Here is a 22,788-nt window from a genome sequence, read left to right as displayed (position 1 = left end):
CTGTGTTCAACCCAGGACTGCTCTGGTGTACACCTGTGCCCGATGAGAGGCACGCTGTACTTCAGCCTGCTGTGGCACTTCAGTTTGGCACACGCACATGCAAAACAAGGAGCGGTGTGCGTGAGAGAAAAAGGTTCAAAAGATACCAATTTCATGAAAACAGTACTTACAGCTGGACCTTCACTGCCAGGCAGGCCTGGGGCACCCTGCTCACCCTGCAAGCCTCGTGGTCCAGGTGAGCCACGTGGCCCTTCCATGCCAGGCAGTCCCCAACTTCCCTCAGGCCCGCGGGAACCGGGGTCTCCAGGATTACCAACCTGACAAAGAAAGAGAGGCATTTCAATAGAATGCTGAACTAGTGATAGATTCATTCTGACATATCAAAATGGTGACAGGAGCTATTCACAAATGCAAAGAAATGACTGCTGAAATGCAGCTGTTCAACAGAATTTCTTTTTTAAGTAAGCAACTAGTGTCAGTAGTTGTATGATTTTTAAGAGGTCTGTACTCTTACAGGGGAGAAGTGGAAAAATAATCTATTCTGTCAAAACAGATAAATCAGATAGTAACATAGGTAAATCAAATAGTGACATGTTCAAGATGGCTCTCTGCCCTTCTGTATGTCAACATGGAACATTTCTAGACATTAAGTGCTGCTTAAGGTATGAAAATTCCAGGTCCCTTCTTGCTCCAAATGCCTTTCATGTCCTTCTCTAGAGAGTACCACAATCTGAGCTTCTACTGTTTAGCCCAAGGCTGTTTGGGAACACACATTTTTGCTTTGTTTACTCTGCCAGAGCTAGTTCTGGAGCTTGCACTGGAGTTTGCTGGCAGAGGGGAAGAAACATCCTCCCACAAACTGACATTGACAAACTGCCTGAACAGATGCAGTGCTGCCCTATTTCACTCAGGGAAGGGATGGAAAGCTATTCCTGACCCTGGGGAATGAAAGGATTGATGTGACTATGTCAACATATCCACTTCAGTACACTGACAAAACAAAGCTACAGCTTCTGCTCCAGTAATTTTACTAAGAGTTATTAAATACCATGCAGAGGGTGACCTATTCCAGCAGGCACCTCTGAATTATTGTATTGGGTTTGAGCAGCAATGTTCTGGTAGCAGGGGGCCTAGAGGTGTGGCTTCTCTAAGAAGTTGCCAAAAGCTTCCGCCATGTCCAGCAGAGCCAACACGAGCCAGCTCTGAAACAGACCTACTGGCCAATGCCAAGCCAATCAGTGATGTTAATAAAGCCTCTGGGACAACATATTTAAGGAGGAAAAAATTATTGCCCAGAAATAATTGCAGCCAGAGAAGAGCAGGGTGAGAATATGTGAAATGAACAGCTCTGAAGACACCAAGGTCAGTGCAGAAGGAGGGAGAGGAGGTGCTCCCCTTTTGTTTTATTTCCCATTATCCTGCTCTGACTCTGATTGGTAATAAATCAGTTAATTTCCCCAAGTTGTTTTGGCCATGACTGTAACAGGTTAGGGAGCTCTCCCTGGCCCCTTATCTGGGCCCATGAGCTTTTTTTTGTATTTTCTCTTCCTTGGCTAGTTTTGAGGAAGGAAGTGGCAGTATGCCTTTGTTGCACACCTGATGTCCAGTCAAGGTCAAACCACCATAGTTTCTTTCAATACAAGTTATTTTTCTCCTAATAACCAATAGTAATAATAACAACGAAAAATATGGCACAAAAGGAGAAAAAAATCCACCTAAAAAGCCCAAAACAAGCAGGAAAAAAAAATCCTACATACTCACAACTTTCCAAATCTACTGGGGAAAAAAAAAAAAAAGAGAGAGTAACATCCTCTGAAAGAGATGCTAAACAACAAATTACTCAGCTGTGGTATATCAGGTAAATCCACAAGGTGGGACCATTTTGGTTCCAGCTGTGCTACATCCCAGACAGCCAATGGCTGCCCATATCAGAACAAAACCCAAAGAACATGCTTCGATAGATACATTAAGGAGACAGAATAATTGCTTTTATGGACTACACAACTGGGAAGCCATCATTCCTTTCTTCCCAGCCTGGTGAGTTATCAGGTTCCCAGACAGATTACTCATTCTTGTGAGGGTGCTCACTGAGATGCAAGCACTCTAGGCTCTCATCAAGACAAGAGGATTTGAAAAATCTAAGTGGATAAAATTACGTATTTCTCTTCTAATCTGTCTCTTCCTCATGTCCTTCTTGCAGGATCTTCATCAGCAGCAAATACTCTTTAGCTTGCATTTTCTTAGCCCAAAAGTTACCCAGAATACTAATAACACAACCACAAGATTTTTTGTTATGCTCAGCCTCAGTTCCCCATAGGGAGAACTGTTGGTATTTTGGTATCACAGCTCATACTGTCAGATGCTGTAACAATCCAACTCTTCAGTGATCCTGAAATAAAAGAATTAATTCAGCTCTCCGGTTATTTTTTATGTGACATACAAGATCCCACTCACCTTCCATATCAAACTCATCATTTTGCAGTAAAATAAAACAAAATAAAATAAAAATAATATAAAAACACAATAAAAATAAAGTAAAGGAAGCTGGGCCATAAATACTTCTAGGGTCACAGACATCACAATCCTGCTGCCAGCTTTTTAACAGTGGCGCACAGCCACTGCACTGAGCCTCCTTTTTATCCAACACCTACTGTACAAAGGGTGCCTTTATTTTCTTGGAAGAAAAAAACTCTGTTGGCCGGAAAACTGCTGCTGAATGATGCTTCTCTTTTATGGAGTTAGAATCCAGGAAACTAATTCCTTTTCAACGCTAATTCATTTTAATATTAACTGTCTTCAAAATTTAAACAGACAAAAATCTGCTAAAACACATTCCATTTAACTGCAATAAAGAGGTCAGCTTGTTATTTGCATTTTTCTTTCCTTAAATGAGAAAATCATCTATATGATCTACTAGATCTCTATATTTCTGTAACAATGCTATTCATTGTACTTACAGCTCCCTTTGCTCCTGGTAATCCCATGTCACCCTAAAAGGAAGACAAACTATATTAGAAGAGAGTCTCCTTACCACAGACATTACAAATGCAGTAGATGTGACACAATGTTTTTTCAATATAAAAAGAAATTTCATTTATTGAATTGATTTATACAAAATTGCCCCACAAATAATTACAATTCCTTTGAGAATAAAACCTTTATTTTGAGCAGGTTTCATACAATTCCTTTCTCAAAAACTTTTCTGTAAGGTTCAAATGAGAAAGCATGTTTGTTATAATTGGATTTGTATTGCTTCTCTTGGAATTAGACATGTGGCTCTAACCTCTCAAACACAGCTACACCAGAGGACAATCTTAGATAGATTTATTGGAAACCTTTAGAAGAAGCATTTTTTTAACCAGGATTTTCTAGTTTCTATAAAGCGACAGAACTATGGATATTGGGGCTGTGTTAGTGCTGAAAATACTGCACAGAAACTACCTAAAGTTCTGTGAAGAAGCCAAACCCCTACAAGTTCCTATTTCCAGCACTCTTTCTCCCGTCTTCAACAATACCAAAATCCCTTGATCACCTGACTGAGAATAGCAAACCCACTATTCAGTAATTTTTAGGTTTTCCTCTCAACTTGAAAATAAAACTTTTAAAATATTTTAATTACCTGGGAAATAGATTAGCATAACAACACTGAAGAAACTTTGAGTAATTTCTGTACACTGTAATTTCCCAGTTCCTAAATGCCATTGGTGAAATAACTGGTTTCCAGTCAAGGGCCTGTTTGTTAATAAATGTGAAATAATTGAAAAAGAAATTATTTTTATCGATTTAGAACCAGACTAGCTGGCAGCACACTTAAACAACGTATACTGTTGCTTCCTGGGAATCTGTACAGTGATTGTAATGCTGACTAAGGCTTTCAAAATTGCAGCCTGTGGGAAAAATACATTCATTTCCAGCATACAACCTGGCTACCATTCTTTGAATAGGGAGCAGTTTACTTCCCTTAGAAAGATCAGGTCTGGCTTTGCTGGTTGAGGCCCCATGGGAGCCACTGGACCAGAAGGTTTCTCTTTTGGCAGAGAAACAAACCCTCTTTACCCAAGGGCACTTGACCCAGGCATTACCCATGTCAATTCACAACATGCCATACTCCTGCAGTAGATAGATAGATAGATAGATAGATAGATAGATAGATAGATAGATAGATAGATAGATAGATAGATAGATAGATGGATAGATAGATGGATGGATGCAATATCACAGTGCCACAGCCTCTTCCCAGTCCATTCTTCCTCTCTCTAACAGCCAGTTGCAAATCATATTTCCAAAGAGAAAGACAATACAAAATACTTCCTTTAAGTGTGGTTCATTAAGGATATTCATTAGCTCTCCTCCTGTTTCATCTGAATTAAACTACTTGCTCATCCTCACTGCCTCAAACATCAAGAATTTATGTGCCTGTGTATGCATGTATATATATATTTTTATATATAAACACTCATACATATATATGTATCTACATACAAACACAGACACATCCTTTTTTCTTCAAGGCAGTCTGCATTACACTGTACACCTAAAAGAACCTGTACATTTCATTGTTTTCCAAACAGCAGGAAAAGAGTAATTAGGCAAATAGAACTGCTGTGCTCTGCAAGGCCCAGTTGGTATAAAACTGAAATGTGCCTTTCAGTGATGCAAACATAATGCTTGAAGCACTCCAACAATACTTTGTATTTTTAATATGAAACAAAAACAGTATTATATCAAGTAAAGGGAAAAAAAGTGCCTTACTAAGTCACCCTTTTCTCCTCCATCTCCTTCTGCTCCAGGTACACCCTATATCAAAGAAAGACATACTGTCAGCCTTCAGATTAAGTTAACATTATGTAACATTTGATACTGTGATTTTCAAGTCCAACATGACTTACCTGTTCACCCTTAGGTCCTGGCTCACCCACCGAACCCTAAAAGGTTAAAGATTAAAAATAAAAGCAGAAGAAGTCTTCAGAATTTTAAAGTTCAGATTCTAAAAGCACACTAAGTGTTATTTGATCCTAAACTTCACATTCATGCAAGAGACTTTTAAAGCTGCAAATTTTTAAGAATTACAATGAAAGCACTTAAATCTTACTATGTAATTTTGTGACAGAGTGAAGGCAAGTACTAGTATGGAACATATAATCCACTACCACACTGTACACTACAGATTCTGACTGTCCAATGTCAGACATCTCCCCTTTACAGGACAAATGCTCTTGCAGCTGCTACAGATCTGCTCTGAGAATTGCTTAGAAGCTATAAGTAAATAAACCCAGTAAGTGCATCACTTTTTCTAGCACCATTATATATTCAATATTGCTGTAGGCTATACTAGCCCTGCTAATGTGGGAAAAGCAGAGAGACATCCACAAGTACAGCCACAATCTTGTCCTGCATGCTGTTTAATTCTCAATGTCTTTTAGCAAACCTGTGTCCAGAACTTTGATCATTGTAGTCAAAGCTGAAGGGTTTGTATCTTAAGGGTAATACTCCTTTTAAAAAAGAAATTCGATTATATTTCATCTTAGAATCCTCTAACAAATCACACCCATGTGGACAAGCAGGAAACAAAGAGAAATAAACTAATGACCCAATTAATTGCAAACATATGTAATTTTTATCTAGAGCAAAACTACTATGTTTTTAGAACAGTATATCGTTTAGGAAAATCTTTTTGTATTTGTATTCTGTTCGAAAACCAGTCACACCATCCTTTTAATATTCTTTCCAGTCTGTGCATGTTCAAGGATATGCATTACAAATGAACTATTACTGTGCGTGATAATCCTGTTTTTTGTAAAACAGACAGAGATGCGGTAGTTTCCCTCCCATTTCAGAGATCCATTTAATTCATATAAGATATAGGAATACAGACTGGTATAGCTTTTACTGAATTTAATGAATTCTGACACGTTCTCATGTTCTTGAAGATGAAGAGCTAATACTAAATTATCCACAAAGCTAAGCAGTATAAATGACAGAACTATTTAACATTCCAACTTTGTCAAATAACACTGAAACTACTTTGTCTGAAGTGTTCTCAACATTGTGCCTTGTTAACATTTCCCAATTACATGAAAAAGACATTGGTTTCCAACCTAACATTATTTTGGGGGTTCTTTTTCTCCCCTTACTCTTCTTTATAGCAATAAAACTGCCAATAGATAAGCTGACATAGAAGAATCTATTGTTTTTGTGGGCCTGTCCTGCAATGTTTGTGTAAGCAAATATAAAAATCACAACTGAAACTACTGGAATCAATTCTACATTGACTCCAAAAATTGCAATGGAGGAAATAAGGCAAGATGTCATACTATGAAAATACTTACTTTTATTGACATACTGTCTATCTATTTTGCAAAAATCCCTCTCAAATAATACACAAGAACTCTTTGGAAAACTGCCTGACAGCATGATCCAAAACTGTAGCAGGGGCTCCTTTAACTACTTAGCAGCACAAAGGATCATGTTGCAGTCCCAAGGTCTGGCACTTAGCTTGGTGCTGTTTAACTGACTCAAATAAACAGAACCCAAGTGTATGACACTGATCCAAAATGCATGAATCAGAAGCAGCCTAAGTGGTGAATGCTGGGTCTGGTTCAGGCTCCAAAGGAGGCTAAAGCCTAGGCTGTGACCTCCTTTTCCAACCTGATAACCCACCCAGGCAGAGGGTGATATGGTGAGGATTGGTCGACATGGGCTTGGAAACAGGAACACCAACCCTGCTGTTAGCACGTGATATTACACTTGTAACATTCAATCATCCTTTTACCCACTGAATTTTGTCAGCTCTCACTTTTACATATTACTTCAGTAAAAATAATTCTGGTGCTATCTTTGGTGGTGATTTATTCCTCAAGTGGAATAAATCTTGCATGTAGACAAGATGTCAACAGATAGTACACAATATTTAACAGCTTTGGGATCAAGAATGACTACTGATATTTTAAATTCATGAATCCTACTGGCTTCTGGCTGCTATTTACATCAACTCGTACCATGCAGATATAGCTACATAACAGAAGTTTATAGGATTCCTGTGTACAAAACAATGAAGTTTTGAAATCAGAAAGTGAAAAAAGGTTAGTTCAGCCTAGAACTTACTCCTAGAAGGGGCTGACCCAAGGGCTGGGGTTAACAGGGCTAAAAAGCAATTATAGGATGAAATAATTCCTAGCACTTTGGAGTTTAAGGTATTTGCACAGAGCATTAAATTTACCTTAGGTTTTTAAAAAAGGTCCAGGCATAAGTTACTGTCATCTGCCAGTTAGATACTCAGAAACCTCCTGGCTGTAGCCTGGATCTCTCTAGGTCTGATTACAGCATCAAACTTCTACTTTTTATCCAAGAGATCCAGATGATTTATATGGCAAATGAGGAAAATTAAGCACCTTTGGAGGGAGGTTGTCAGCACTGCAACAAATGTTAGGGATTTTCCTTCTACCTTTGCTTCCTCAGTACCTTCAATCTCCCTCTGGAGAAGTCTCAACTATCATTACCAATCTAATAAAAAGAGACTGCTTTTTGTCAATACTTATATTTGACTAGAAACATGTCCTCATCTCAGCATTAAAAGAAAACCAAACAAACGTGACAAAAATACCTCATCAACATCAAAGACTTAGAAGATTGCTTTTAAGTACCTAAATAGCTTTTTTTTAAAAAGCTGCCAAAAACAACAGCAAACCCTATCCAGAAACCCTATGATGCACACTGGGAGCATACCAAGGGCAGGATTCCTCTGTTCAGCCAGGACATTCTACAGCAGTTATACTCATGTCTGACTAACAGTCCAATAGTGCTCTGGTTGTCAGGAGGATGTAAGAGGCACTTCACAAGTGCAATTCATTTAATACTGATGTAGACATGCCTCAAGTAAGGAAGATACAGGAAAGAACTTAATATTTTTATATCAAATATGTCCGAAGTTAGGCAAGTGAATCCATCCTTTGCAGACTCCTATAGCCAAGAGGAGATAAGAAACATCTCTGGCTTTATGTACTGTCTTCACTAACATTTATTGAGCAAAGCAAGATATATTCTGCAGTTATTGGGCCCTGGGGCCCAATCCTTCCCTCTCAATGAAATACTTGAAGAAGTACTTATATCCTGTAATTCTGCATGTATGCATAGGTGTCTCAATTGCTGCATTGGCATGTGCATTTCCATAGGAGGCCCTAAGACATGCAACAGGCATCACTACTACTGTAGGCGAGAGTTGAAGTCGCAAAGCTCGACAGTTACCACAGATCCTGACTGACCACTTCATATCTGGCTGTGTCAATGGTTTGCAGTACGATTTAGGTCTTTAAATGATTCACATTTAAAAAACCAAAATCATTATTTCAGTCCCCTAAGTGGCACTGTCAAGACTTTTCCTTTACACGTTTATCAGCTACAAGTACTTAATGGGCACAGAGAGCACCACTTTCAAGCAGTTAAATATCTACATACAAAACAAGATAACAGATATTAATTCATGGAAAAACTGAAAAGTGCTCAACTTGTTGTGTTTACTCCTGACACCAAACTGCATGTACAAGTGCATTTCTTACCCGGTCACCTTTACCACCAGGAAGGCCTGGAGGACCAGGCAGTCCAGGAAGTCCAATACTACCCTGGGGACCCTGTGAAAATAAGCCAAGGATGTAAGCTTAGCCAATCTTGTTTAGAATGAACAACTAAGGGTCATACCCAGAAGCAGATAGGGCAGAACCTTATTCCCAGAACAGACTTAGCTTGATGAAAGAGGATTATCTGCTGCAAATTGGCCTGATCCAAAATATGGCACTTTAAACAGAATCTTACTATGAATTTATGGCTGACAGTCCCAATAGAAATGACTTACAGGGTTTTCTACCCTCCAGTCCCCTCAAAGACTCGTTCTCTTAAAAATCCTTCCATAGATCTTGCACTCTCCGATTTGCACATTCCTCTGTAACAGTAGGCTCTTTCAGCCAAGACCTCCCCAGCTATGCTTCTGACTGATTCTGTGTAAATACTGCTGGAGCTCTGGTAAAAGGTGGCATTCATAATATGCTCCATTCATTAGTTTCACGTAGCTGTTAGCAGAAAGCCAGGCTCTCACTGCTCCTGTTCCCAGGAGCCCACACAGGAGTGTGCCGCTCAGCTTTGCATGTCATAGGATTTATGGGCTTATCAAGTAGAAAAAAAAAGTCATACACATCTCCATGTAATTTAAAACAGCATTTTCTAATATTAGCACAGTCACAGAGGACTGAAAAAGAAACTGAACCACCACTCATTTCAATGTTATTTTTGGTTCCCTGCATGGATAAATGGGTAAGTGTAGTTCAGATGATACTGCAGTTCCTTGAAAGTAAACATGAATACTGAATATAGAAATAAACTGCTTACCAACTTCCCTGGTAAACCTGGAGGACCTGCAGGACCTGTCTCCCCTCTGCTACCCTGGGAGCAAAAATAGAGGGACAACGTTATTTCCTGGAATTCTTCTTGTGATCTGGGAATACACTATGATTTTTTTTTCCTTATTGTTAAGTGACTTACACTACTTAGCTGTTGGGTTTAATTGAAACTTCTTTTTCATGGTGCAAAAATACCATAGGCACTAAAACCAGTGAAACTTTCTGAGTAAGCATTTTTAGTTAACCATGGCATATAACCTTTATTTGGCATTAAATGATTCAAGTAAATAATTTTGCTGAGTGATTAAGCAAAATGAAGTTCCCTCCATGGGATCACAACTGAGAATTACCTGTCACAAACACAATCACTTCATTATGACAACTCTGGCAGGCACGTATAACTTTAAGCTTTTGCTTACTTTCATCACCTGAGCTCCTATATGACCATATATTTAAAACACCTGATCCCTAATGCACAAATGTGAAAAGTGAATAGAGAAGTAATGCTTAACAAACTCATTCAGGTTTAAAAAAAGTCTACAGTGCTACAGGGAAAAGTAAGTTTTAAAAGTCACTATTTATAATAGTGATAAGCATAAATATGTGCTTTACTGCATCTTTATATCTTCACTTCAGACGTGTTTATCCATTCAGATCATCATATTCACATTAATGCTACAACTCTATTTCTTAATGCAGCCACTTGAATACACACTCTGGGTAAATCTGACATTGAGCCAAACTTGCAAAGATGTTAAACAATTTTCGAACTAAAGTACCTTTCTCAAAAGATTTTGTCTCTTATGATTAAACTTTTAGGAACAGCTCAATAAGTTTTATAGCTTTACTCTCACATGTACAGACATATCCCTGGACAGATAAATTCAAACAATCTCCCAACACAAGCTTAGGTCTCACTTATGAAACTCTTCTTAAATTCACAGTGTGACTATGTAAGTGCTATTTGCAATAAAAGAAAGATACATTTAAGAGCATAAAATGTCAAGAATTTATGTTATTACTTATTCAACTTAATAAAATATTATACAATGACATAGACAATTTTAGATTAAATCAAAATTTAGCCTTCAAGGGCTGCATGCAATGGATAATTTTAAATACAGGGGATTTTTTCCTAACAAGGATAATATTGTGAAATGTTGTGGCATACTAAATAAAAGGAGATGGCAGACATGGCCTTTTACATTAGGTCATAAATGCAATGACAACTTCTCACACAAGCTTAGGAAAGCTAATTCTACAATTCAAGAAATAATTAGGTACCCTGGAGAGATCACAGAACCAAACATAAACAGACTTTTCAATTCATTTCCTTCAAAATATCCTATGGTGTTAAAATACCTATTACTTTAAAGTACCTTGAATAATTTCTAGAAGCTTTTCTATGTTAAAAAAAAAGAAAGGAAAAATGTCTCCTAACTCACCTTCATGTTACAACCCAGAAAATGCATTACAATTTTATTTAATCACAAAATTCTGAACCACATCTCTGACCTGAAATGCTGCTATATTTCTGATGCAGGAAAGATGAAGACTAAAATTATGGTCAACATTAGAAACTTGTTTCTCATATCATTCTCATGAAACCCATAAGTCATTCATTACCCATAACAGTCATTGCTATGCAGAGATGAAACAAAAGCAGTATAATCTTCAGAGAGTTAAAATCTTATAATAAACCTCTTAAGCACATCAAAAGTTCTGCTGGTCACACAAAATTCAATAAAAAACTTTCATTTTATTTCAAATGTGGAAAAAATCTTTTGTTAAATGCCTGCCACAGGCACTTTGTCAAACACAATGCTTTTCTAAGGAGGCAAAGAAGGAGGTTAGTTTACAGAAGACCAGAATAAAAATGCATAGTATTTCCTTGTAAACACTGACATTATGTCTGTAAGGACAGATTATTTCAAACTATGGGCCACCACTGCAAGATCTGCAGCAGTGTTTTAGCAAGTAAGAGAGTAACTGGAACCCAAAGAATGAGGAATCCCATCCCTGGCATATCTAGAAAGACTCTAATGCTTCCCCCAAGTTATATCAAACTGAAATGGCCCTAGGATAGGTTATACAGTAAGCTGCTTGCTCATAGTTCTGAAGGAAAAAAAGGCATTTTGAAATGTCCTATGTAAACATTTAAAATGCAACATAAGTCATGTCCTAGAAGAACCTACATCTTCCCCACAGCCTATAGGAGGGTTTCTGAAACAGCTGGTTCAGGTGTTGACATCTGTTCCTGGCCAGATGAAATGTTCCTCTGTGCTGTAAGTCACTACGGGCAGGAATTAGAGCAGAAGGCAGTTTGGCCATGTCCTCAGCCCACCTTTCTTATACAGCAGCCCTCTGTGTAACAGTACATAGCTTCAGGCCACCCACAAACCAATAGGCATGCTGCATTGGATTTAACAAAAAGACTGCCAGAATCTGTATGGTTTTATGCACTTTTGACACACTTCAGAATCCATGCTTTTCCCAGAGTTGAAACACTTAAGGAGGGAAAGAAGCCACTCTAGTTCAGGGTGAGCTGAGACAGACCAGCTTGCATCCATGCTGGTGAACCTGCCATGGCTATAGGAAAAGGCACATGCAAAATGGTAAGTGTGACATGGTGGCACAGGACTGCAATCTGAACATCACCAAGATGCAGCCTTTTCACAGCTCCTGTGCTAGATTTTGTGGTCAGCACAAAATTTACCTTTCCCTTGTTTCAAGGCACGACAGCTGAACCATTCAATATGTTTAAAGATTTGAGGTCTTTCTCCCAGATCTGTTATATTCAGCCTTTTAATGTAACAAATATAAGAAGACCTTAGAGTATTTACAGCTGACCTTCCTTTAAGTTGTCTGGGATGGTTTTCATCCTCACTGAAATTCTGAAGACTTGATCCTTTTGTAGAATTCTCATAAACAGTTACAGAATGCATTTGCATGCTAAGAGAGTTTCACTGTCTTATTGATTTCCGGTTCATCAATTAAGTGGAACAATAATAAGAATGAGAATACATTCCAGGTAATTTGCATCTCACTTGGTTGCCCAGATAACTGAAACACTAAGTAGAATCAATTGAGAGGTAATCCACAGCATATACTGTAATAACCTTTACTTAAGAGTTTTTACTTTAAAAATTTCTCATTAATTATAATTAATTTATTATATATTATTAAATATATGTCATAGGACTGCTGAAGAGAATTAAATCCGTGCCGAATAAAGAAGAATAAGCAAAGTACATTTTGGATTTTTTAAACTTCTAAGTTTTTTGCAAAATGTAATTCAATTTATCATCTATATACTTATGAGACTTAAACTTAGAAAATTTTGTCATGCAAGATCTCAGAGGAAATACTCATTTAAGTTCAAGGATTTATCCACAGAAGCATCAACAGGACTCTTTGACCCTCAGTACAGTATTGAAAAGCATCCAAGTATGTAAACTAATATTTGATAGAAGAGTAAATATACAAGTAACTTTCTCTAAGACTTTAATTGTAACTTTGCAACTTTGCCATAATTAAATTGTACTGCTCAGGATAATGGTAAGAGGTAGATGTAGCATGAAATGTTCCCTCCTCTTAACAATGCCATGCTTTGGCCAGAAACAGCAACCCACTAGCCATCATTCCCTTCATAAATGATACTGTGGCCAAGTGTAGAGGGCAGAGACCTTTCATTCTGACTGTGTCTGCAGTGTTAGCTGAAGTCCAGGACAGCTTTGGTACACTAGCTCCACAACAAATCCATTCTTTTACCCAGGTTACTGTCTACACTGCTGAGGAGAAGCCAGCATTGTGATATCCGCTGACATCCAGAGGTGTACCATGCCCAAATTCAAAGAAAGTTGTTGTTGGAGATGGAGGGGTAAACAAAGAGGTATCAGACAAGAACCTGGCCTGTTGTTTAGGAAGACAGGGGTGGATACCAGGAGAAGTGAAGAGGCTTGGAGCTTATAAAATTTGACTGGGATATGCAGTCTGCAAGCATGACAGAACAAGTGCTACCCTATACAGACCATGCTGTGGAATTGGGCAGGGGCAAAAAGTTTTGTCACATTCACCTAGAGGCTTAGGTTTTACTGGATAAAAAGTACCTGCCAAAATGGAAATGTGCTCTGCCCTTTTGACTCTGCTATAAACACTCTAATGTTAACGAACCCCTTTAGCTCTACCTTGAATGTAAACTATGATACCACTTTTGGAACATGTCTGAAATTACGTACAAAAAACATGTCCACTAATTCCTAAACATAGCATATAAACTGAGACAAGGCCATTTCATCCTACCATTAAGAGTTACAGAAAGTGAAATGTTATTTACATTGCAGTCATGTAAAAGGAATATGACAGAAAATCGACATTTTAGTTACTGTAACTAAACTACATAGGGTAACCAAAGTGACATTTCAGCATAGGCAGGACAGAAATATCTTTAGAGACCAGAAAATTATTTAGCTGAAAGTGACTTAAGAGCATTCTCCTATAACTTTAGGTTGTGTGACATTTGAGTAGTAAATCCAAGGTACTCTCCAGGTTCTCTCTTTATAGTGAGGCACCTCCAGAGAGGAAGTCAGCCCAGCTGACCAGGAATTGTCTCAGAGGGGCTATGGTATCAGATCTTGGGCAGCTGGATATTCAGTCTGTGTTGGTAATGCTGGGAAAACATGTATTATTTCCTAATTACAAAGCAACATGTATGAATGCTGGCCTGCATGTACATGAAGTTTGCTCAATTTGCCAGACACATATTGAACCTTAAGTGATTACTTCAATATTACAAGCTCTCTGCAAAACCACAGGGTGCAATACAGGCTCTCAAAATGTTAGCAATTTATAGGTTAAATAATTGAAGAAAAGCAAGGGATGAAAAAGCAGACGCAGGGGTCAGTATTTTCTGCAGAAACTAAATTAGATTACTAAATCTCAGCAAATATGAAAGAAAATGGTTTAAGCAGCTTAGGGAGTATGACTAAATTCCACTGATTAGGAGTGACACTCCCATATTTGAGAATTCCTTCCCTTGGCCCACCTGCCATGATGACTGACTTAGAAAGGTTTAAATCACAAATGAGTTTGGTAATTACTTGGATTGGTTAGAGCAATGTGAAGCAAACATAAGGTTAACCAAGAGTGGGGTGGAGAATATATTTCATTTAGAAATAAAATGCAAAATTTCCACGTTGCTCCAGTTGGTTTTTCCAGTTTACTGAGCACATGAATAGCAAAAGGGGATTTTTTTCCCCCTACCCACTCAAATGCAAGTTGAAGTTTTTTTCAGGAAAAGCAATAATAGACTAAAATAATACTTTTTAAAGCAAGTTTCTCCTAGGGATCTATGTCAGAGGTGAAGAAAAAGTCTCCTAAAACTTGAGTTTGCCATGAGTTTTTAACTGGAGCTAGTAATCTTGTTTTCAAGTATTTAGTATTTCAAATATTTAGTATCTGCCCTGTGAAACTGTGAAAGTTTACAGATTCACAGAAGGCCAAAATTGGAATCTTTTTTAGTAACAATATCTTCCAACTACATTCCAACAGCTGTTTAACAGTAAAATACACTGAAATAACATGGTTTACGACAGAGGACTCTACAAGTTATTTGGCAAACAGTACAAAAGTATTATTTGTCCCACAGAGCCACTGATGACAGTGGTCTCTTGTGGAACCTTTCAAAAAACTAGTTGATGTGTAAAATTTCTCTCAAAAATGTCTTTTGTGAGTAGAAAAAGCTGAAAATCCCTGTGATTTTTAAATATAACACAAATGTGGGCATGTAGGTTTTCCTTAATGCAAATACAAGTCTGCTGGCCATATTAGCAGAGTCAGCTTTGTTATGCCTCCACAGATCTTGCCCAGATGTATTTTCCTCTGAAGTTCTGGCCCTTCTGGAGCTACAAGCCATGATGTCTCACACAGTTGCAATGCAAAAAACAGGGGTAAGTGAAATAGGGGAGTGAAGAGGATTTTATGTGGCTGTTGCTGTGCAACCAATATACTAGGGGACTACAATTCCCCATATCCTGCAAAATATCAAGGTTTTTTCTTTCTCCAGGGAACAAGCCCAACCCTTCCTGACTTCTACCTGAGTCTTCTATAGCAAAAATAAAATGAAGCAAAGAGAGAGAGGAAAAGGAAAGAACTGCAGATAATTATAAAATGGATAATTCAAAACAAGAAGAACTAGGTCAAGAAAAATACCTGAAGAGTAACCATAAATTCCTCAGGCTTTGAAAACATTTGGTTGTGCAACTTTGGTCTAAAACAAGCAAGTGTTAAAACTGTGAAAAAATTTCAAATTAGGAAAGCAATGAAAAAAATTATATATGAAAAATTCTCTTTAGAACAATTACAATTGAATTATAATTGCTTTTTCTCAACTTATTGCCAAATTGCCTAGTTTTAGAAGTTTGAAAATCATGCCACGTAGAATTATTTAACCAGCAGATTTATTTTTTTTTTCCTAGAAATAGAAGGGCAGAATCTTAAAAGCTGCATTCAAATGTATCTGCTACATGTACATGCTGCAGAAGAAAGAGAAAACAGTCTTTATTCTGCCCTGGAAATAAATATTGATTCAGCTTAGACCAAAGCTCTCTGAAGTTCAGTAGTTCAACACTGTGTACTTCCTAAACAAAAAAACCCTCATCATTCCCACTTTTGTGTAGGTAAAGTGTTCCTAAAAAAGAAAAATAAAATTAGAGAGTTATTCCAGTCATATGCTGCCCATAGTCTAAAGCTGCCTCTCTGATGAAAGCCAACATATTTATTATCCAAGACTCTTCATAGCTTTAAGGGAACTACAGATGAGAAGTAGCTTACTATTTGATGGACCACATACAAGCTTACTTCATCATCAAGAATTTACTTCCTTTCTCCATGTTGTATTGACCAAAAGTTTTCTTTCTATGCTTTGGTTCTAATGTTTACATGTTTTCCAAAATGAGTGCGCCTTGTAAACACAGAGAAAATAAAGACAAGGAATCCAGATGTCTTGTTGGTCTCTAGAGTGATAAAAAGAAAAATCACTCTATTTAATCTGCTTTAAGTATTTCTGTTCATCTACAGGGTTACTAATAATTAACCTTGTGTGTCAACCCCTGTTCTACGGACTGCTGATTTTGTAAATTCATGTTCACATTGAAAGGATTAAAAGAATAGTTTAGCAGATTACAGTGCATTATCAGAGTGGGCAATTACTTTGGTCTGATTCAATTATAATTCTTGTTCCTGTCACAAGTGTACAGTATCAGCCTAAGAACAGGGCTGAAAACCTTTTCAAGTGTACCCAACACTTTTAAATACAAAGAACAAAAATAAAGACAAAAACAAAAACTTATTTGCAAGTTGGGCGTTTGGTAGGCTGAAGGTGCCTGTATTCCATCCTAGTAAATGCCCTTATAATCCCCTTTCTGTGTCATCCCTAGGCAGCTGTGGACACAGCAGCAATGCAAAGACTGTCCAAAATAAACATGATCTCATGAATACATCTAGCACCTGATAGTATAAACCACAGGGGAAAAAAAAAAAAAGCAGAACAAAATGGAATCTGTTAGTTGGGTGATTGCTGGTGCATGTTTAGGAGCTAATTCAGAAAAGATATTCCTGACCCTTATAAATATATCATGGACAGTACCTCACTAAACAACCTTGTGTGAGAATAACTCTACAACTGCATGAGCAAAACTCGTGTCATTGCATTATAGCAGAAGCTCGGGAAATTCCAGAAAATCATCCCCTGGGTATCAGTGGCAAGAGGGAAGCCTGGAAAAGCAATTGCTTACAGAGCCTGAAGCCTGGTTAATGTCATCAGAGTAAATATTTGTGCATGAAAATTTTCTTCAAATCACTGATCCTCTCATCCCTCTCCACTCAGAAGGATTAACAGCAAAGGGAAATTAGATCAGCCTTATGCAGCTTCAAACCATGTCAGGTCCCCTCTAGAGAGAATCAGAAAGCAGTACCCAACACTCTGCAATATCCAGTCGTTCTTTGTCTTTAAAACTGAGCCTTAACAAATAGCATCAGTTCACTTTTCTTAGCAGATTTATTTCCTGTAGCAAGCTATCTGCCCAGCAGCAATTTCTGCAGTCTTCCAAATCTTTCTAGTGTTAAGGAAAATCTCCAGGGAAAGAAATTACAACAGCAGTGTTTCCAATGAAAGAAAAATGTGATTCTTCACACCACTATATCAGTTTTTTTTACAGCTTTTTGTCACAAAACACACTTATTCCCTCTCTTTTGGCTTTTACTCAGAACATTTAAATACAAAGACAAGAAGAATATAAACAAAGGTTAAATTTTTAACTTGTTACCAAAACCAAAAACATTCACAGGACATTACTGGAAATATATAGGACTGTATTTCTCTGTGTGACAATGCACATCCCCTTGGTACAGAACTGGTATTTACCTCAAAATTAGAACTTCAGAAAAATAATTTTACCTTGTGGTTATAGCTTCAGCAACCTATCTTGAGACACTGCAATTTTACATATGTTCAATTAGAAATTTTTTCCATACTTACCGGTGGTCCCCGGGGTCCTGTTGGACCTGCTTCTCCCTCTGGGCCCTGCTGACCCTGTTTTGGGGAACAAATTTGAAATGCAACAAATTGGAAAAGTGATTTTTTTTTACACATTTTTCTAAATCTTTCGCATAAGATTAATGGTTTTACCTGTTTACCAGGATTTCCCATTAACCCTGGCACCCCAGGAGGACCTTTATTACCCTGTTGGGCAGAAGATGAAAAATATTAGCAGAGCCAATGGTTTGCACTTCCATTTTGAAATCAAAAATTAAAGTAAGCAAAGCTGTAATGTGTAAACACAATCAGCCTGTATTAATGTTACAACTTCTGCCTTATTTTTGGTGTTCTTTTAACTTTGACCTAAACTTTCTATCTAATTTTTCAAAAGTCAGATTTCACTTCCTTTGCTGTTTATGTGCTGACAAATCCCTAATAGATTTGATTGCTGCTTTCAAATCACAGAAGACAGTATCACTCCATGTAATTTCAGAAAAAAATCATGTCTCAGTCTAGTTTTCTTTTTCAATTACTTACAGCTAAACTCAAACATCATTGTCTGAAACATTCCATGGTCTCAATCTTGCAACAATTTTTAAACTAAATTGGAATTGATGCTGCAATTTGGTGCTACCCAAATGGAGATAACAACCCCTGTGATTGAATCAGCTTAGGGTGGCTATAAATACTATTCTTATTACAAGATGGTTTTTTTTCAAGATGCAGTGAGGTAGGCACATCAAAATCTTTCTCTAGCAATGATTTCCACAAATATAAAAGGAAATGGTCTTCTTAAGGTATTACTTAATGCCTAGAATAATGAAAACCACATAATGTAGCACAAGAATCATGAAAATGTACAGGCCAAAGTTGAATAAAAACTGTATTTAATTCCTTCAGCTTAAGGTTTGTCTCTTAACACGAGAGGGTTAGTACAATTTCATTGAATACTTTAGAACTTTAGATACTTTAGCACTTTATTTGTGTTTTAGATAAGAAAGACAATACTCCAGATGTTTTACCTTTGGGCCAGGAATGCCTTTCATACCAGGAGAGCCTGGAAAACCCTGAAAGAAAAAAGATTTACATTTATTTTTTGTTAAGGTGATTGGAAATGGTGTTTAAAAAAATTATTTCTCATGCTTGAGTATTTCTAGTCCTTTTATTTTATATTAAAACACTCATTCAATAAGGGACCAAGCTTGAATTCTTTCTGTTTACAAAGTAACAGATAAGAAGTATTATTCTTACTTCATAAATTGCAAAAGTAGCATGGATAGGTGAGGAGTTGTGACTTTTTCTGTCTTAGACTAGAAATACATGCTTGTCCCAGTGTGCTGAGACTGGAGATGCAGAGTTTTACAAACACCTTTGGACATTTTTCATTCACTCCTCACTTCTCTGCAACAGCTTATAGCAAGTATGCTTTTACTAAATTGTCTTCCAATTAGACAATTAAGAGTTCACTTAGTATTACGAATTTATGCCCAGTTCTGTTTTAAAACATCTCCATCACTGTTCCTCACAGCAATTACTCCTATAGCAAAGTGTTTTAAAGTGGTTTCTATTTAACTTTTGACAACTGGTACAGTTTTCAGACTTAGTTAATGCACAAGGATTACCTTCTGCAAGAGCCATAAAGCACCAGTGATTCCCTGTAAGTTCCCCACAGGGAATAACACACTGGAGACCTCCAAGCCACCCACAGAAAGAAGCACGAGTGTGATGCATTCCAGATGTTCTGAGCCAGCAGAATATCAAAGGATGATTGTTCATGGAAGGTATGTCAGACTAGCAGCTCAGCTTTTCCTGCTCAGTTTGGGAATAGCTGGGCCCTAGCCAATATTAAGAGACCAGCCCTAATTATAGGGTCACACCATAGGATCCACGGGGTCTCAGGTAGGAGAAACACAAGAAGAGTCACATCCTGGCCACAAGTGTATTGTGAGGCCAAGTTCCCCACAATGGCATCCTAAGGAGATTTAGACTGCTGTGCAAAGGTTTTGCATACACATAGCAGAATTTCCCCTTGCATTACACACACTGTCCCCTGAGCCTTTTGCTTAGATTTTCGCTAGAATTACTCCAACATCAGAGTCAAATCAACCAATACACAGCCTTTCTATGATCTGAAGTGAGCCTACCTTTCAAAGGTAAAATACTCAATACTTACTGGCAATCCCTGGAGCCCTGTATCACCTGGAGCTCCAGGTTTTCCTGGTTCGCCCTGTAAAACATTTTAAGTTGTAATTTATGCAAATCAAACATGATGGAAAATTTTATTTCTGGAATACAGAGTTGACATACTTTTCTATCTGTAGTAGAGAAATGTTAATTCAATTACCCTAATAATGTGCATAAAGCCATGAGCAGCAGCCACAAATTAATGAACAAATCTGGGGCATTACCAAAGCTCATAAACATGTCAATTGTGTCTTACTTTAGCTCCAGGCATGCCAGGGATCCCTTCACGGCCATCAACTCCTGGTAAACCCTTGAAAAAAGAAAAAAAATTATTGTAATATTGAAAAGATTTTGCCCAAGCCCTAATATGCAAAGTAGCATTGAATGAAGAAAATAAATAAATTAAATATACATACAGGTTCTCCTTTAGGCCCAGGGAGGCCATTTATTCCTCTTGTACCTTGAGGACCCTAAGAATAATAACAATACTTAAAAATTAAGCTAAAGACAATGAAATGGCAGCTGAAAAGAATGTCAATACATACTCATTCAGATACACATTATTTGGAGAGTACCAGTTATGCAATGTTTATATGCTATTAAGTAATTAATGTTTGCAAGTCAACACGAGTCAAAATTTGTCTGTGCTCACCCTTTCTCCCTTCGGACCTGCCTCTCCTAGTGGACCTCTCTGTCCTTGATCCCCCTACAAAAAAAAAAATACTTTAGAAATAAAATCAGAATAAACTTCCTTGATTTTTTTAGCTAAATTCTCAGAAAAGCAACAAATATAATCCACATTTGGTGAAAGTAGACAACTCAAAGTCACACTATATTTAAAAATGCAGTTTTTTAAAACTGCAGTTGACAGATATATTTTAAAAAACAGCTCAAGCCATCATCACCTGAGCATTCAGGAGTGTCAAAGCAAAGTATGTTGCACTTGTTTAACACAGACTTACAAGCACAAATTCCAGCTATGGAAGCAGAGAGCAAGGCAGAATTGAAGAAAAAAAACAACCAACCAACCAAGTACCCCAAACAAATAAAATACACACACTAAAAACCTCCAACAAAAGATTGCCCAAATCACCCTGTATGAGTTTTGTTCTGGTTTGATACCTGAAAAATTCCAAGCCACCCTAATGCACAGCAGGAAGACGAAACCATAACATACTAAGAAGTTAAAATGGGTTCATCTACCTCAAAATCTTTGGGAACATTAAGACATTACTGACTTGATATCACTGTAATATCATTTATTCACCTGTGGGGAATCAATAGAATTGGATTAATCAGAGGCTTCTTTGATTCATAGCTGCAAAGCTGCACTAACTGGGAAGTGTTTGGAGAACGCCACATTCTACTTACAGGTGCACCAGGAAGACCTTGGGGACCAGGATCACCATCAAGACCACGAGCTCCCTACCAAACAAATAGATGACACAAGACAGATATTAAAGTGAGCTGCTGGAGCACTAACAACTTATGTGTCCTCCTGCTTTGCTAGGAGCTACAAAGTCTCTACAGATGAGAGGGCTTTATAGCTCCAATTAAAAAAAAAAAAAAAAAAAGGCAATCCATTTTTTTCCTTTTTTTAATGGAGATATGAAAGCAAATATATTTAAATATTTAAAAATATCAGTCAAAAAACAACATTCAAATCACTCTCTAAAAATCTAGGAAGGAAGTAGACCTTTACATGTTACTTCAAAAATCTCTGTGTCTTTTTTAATAATACTATATTGTATAATGTACAGAATGTATAGAATAATGTCAAATTATGCAGAGAAATCATCAAGTATGCTGCTGCTATTTTTATCACATATGTTTCAAGGAAACAATGCAATCAATACCCTGTAAATAAAGGTAAATGGGGAGAAAAAAATTGTTTTAAAAAAGATTTAGAGAGAACATGGAACTCCTTAGTCAAACAGATGTAGTAAATGTTCAAAGTAGACAAAACATTACAGAAAATGTAGGCAAATAACTGCAAAGAATTAGAACACACAAAGGCCATAAGAGTGAAGTATAAGATAGAAATAGCTTAGCAAACATGTCCAAGATGTTAGGATCATTCATGAGAAGATTCATAATCGGGAGAAATTTGATGTTGCCTCTGAGGAGAGATGATCACAAGATTTACATGATTTGACTTCTGGAGCAGGAGACAATGGCAGGATTGCTATGTTCTACTCCTTTCAGAAATTTTTACTATACAGCTTTAACAAGATCACGAGACTAGAAATGTAGCACCCATGTTTGAAATAACAGACAGAAACATTTCGACAAACAAAAGGAAAATTTTCCAGCAAAGTAAGAGCCCAATAAATATTAATCCCACTGGCAGCAATTTAAGACATAGAGATGTCAAGAAAGAATGGGAAAAAGAACAAACTCTCAATAAAAACTCCTGACAAAAACTCAGATGATGATGGAAGTAAAAGGCTTTAGAAAGATACAAATCACAGAGGGACTACTTAATAAATTTTAGCTTTAATTAAAAAGCTATAGTTTATAATTGTTATAACTTGCTATCTTGCTAACTACAAACTTGCATACGTGTAAAACTGCCATAAATGCAAGGAGTGGGGGCAAGGAGTAAAGACTACATGTCCTTCATCAATTAGAAGGACTGAGCTACCTTTCTTCCTAACAAGAAGTGCAGTAGGTGTGGAA

General features: G+C 37.3%; 1 protein-coding gene across 1 annotated transcript in view; it reads right to left on the bottom strand.

Moving 5' to 3' along the window:
- The window catches only part of COL9A1 (collagen type IX alpha 1 chain), a 61,354-nt gene that overhangs the window by 6,035 nt on the left and 32,531 nt on the right, over window positions 1–22,788 (bottom strand). Inside the window, exons 21-34 of the mRNA XM_066545913.1 lie at window positions 21,481–21,534; window positions 20,762–20,815; window positions 20,526–20,579; window positions 20,366–20,419; window positions 20,099–20,152; window positions 18,948–18,992; window positions 18,076–18,129; window positions 17,926–17,979; window positions 9,379–9,432; window positions 8,556–8,627; window positions 4,890–4,925; window positions 4,753–4,797; window positions 2,958–2,990; window positions 171–317 (exon numbers count right to left, since the gene is read on the bottom strand). Coding sequence (XP_066402010.1) covers window positions 171–317; window positions 2,958–2,990; window positions 4,753–4,797; window positions 4,890–4,925; window positions 8,556–8,627; window positions 9,379–9,432; window positions 17,926–17,979; window positions 18,076–18,129; window positions 18,948–18,992; window positions 20,099–20,152; window positions 20,366–20,419; window positions 20,526–20,579; window positions 20,762–20,815; window positions 21,481–21,534 — 810 coding nt within the window. The remainder of the gene's footprint in view (window positions 1–170; window positions 318–2,957; window positions 2,991–4,752; window positions 4,798–4,889; window positions 4,926–8,555; window positions 8,628–9,378; window positions 9,433–17,925; window positions 17,980–18,075; window positions 18,130–18,947; window positions 18,993–20,098; window positions 20,153–20,365; window positions 20,420–20,525; window positions 20,580–20,761; window positions 20,816–21,480; window positions 21,535–22,788) is intronic.

Source organism: Molothrus aeneus, chromosome 3 (genome assembly GCF_037042795.1).
Source record: "Molothrus aeneus isolate 106 chromosome 3, BPBGC_Maene_1.0, whole genome shotgun sequence".
Taxonomy (NCBI): domain Eukaryota; kingdom Metazoa; phylum Chordata; class Aves; order Passeriformes; family Icteridae; genus Molothrus; species Molothrus aeneus.
Note: the sequence above shows the minus strand (reverse complement) of the source record. Positions and strands in the feature narration are given on the sequence as shown.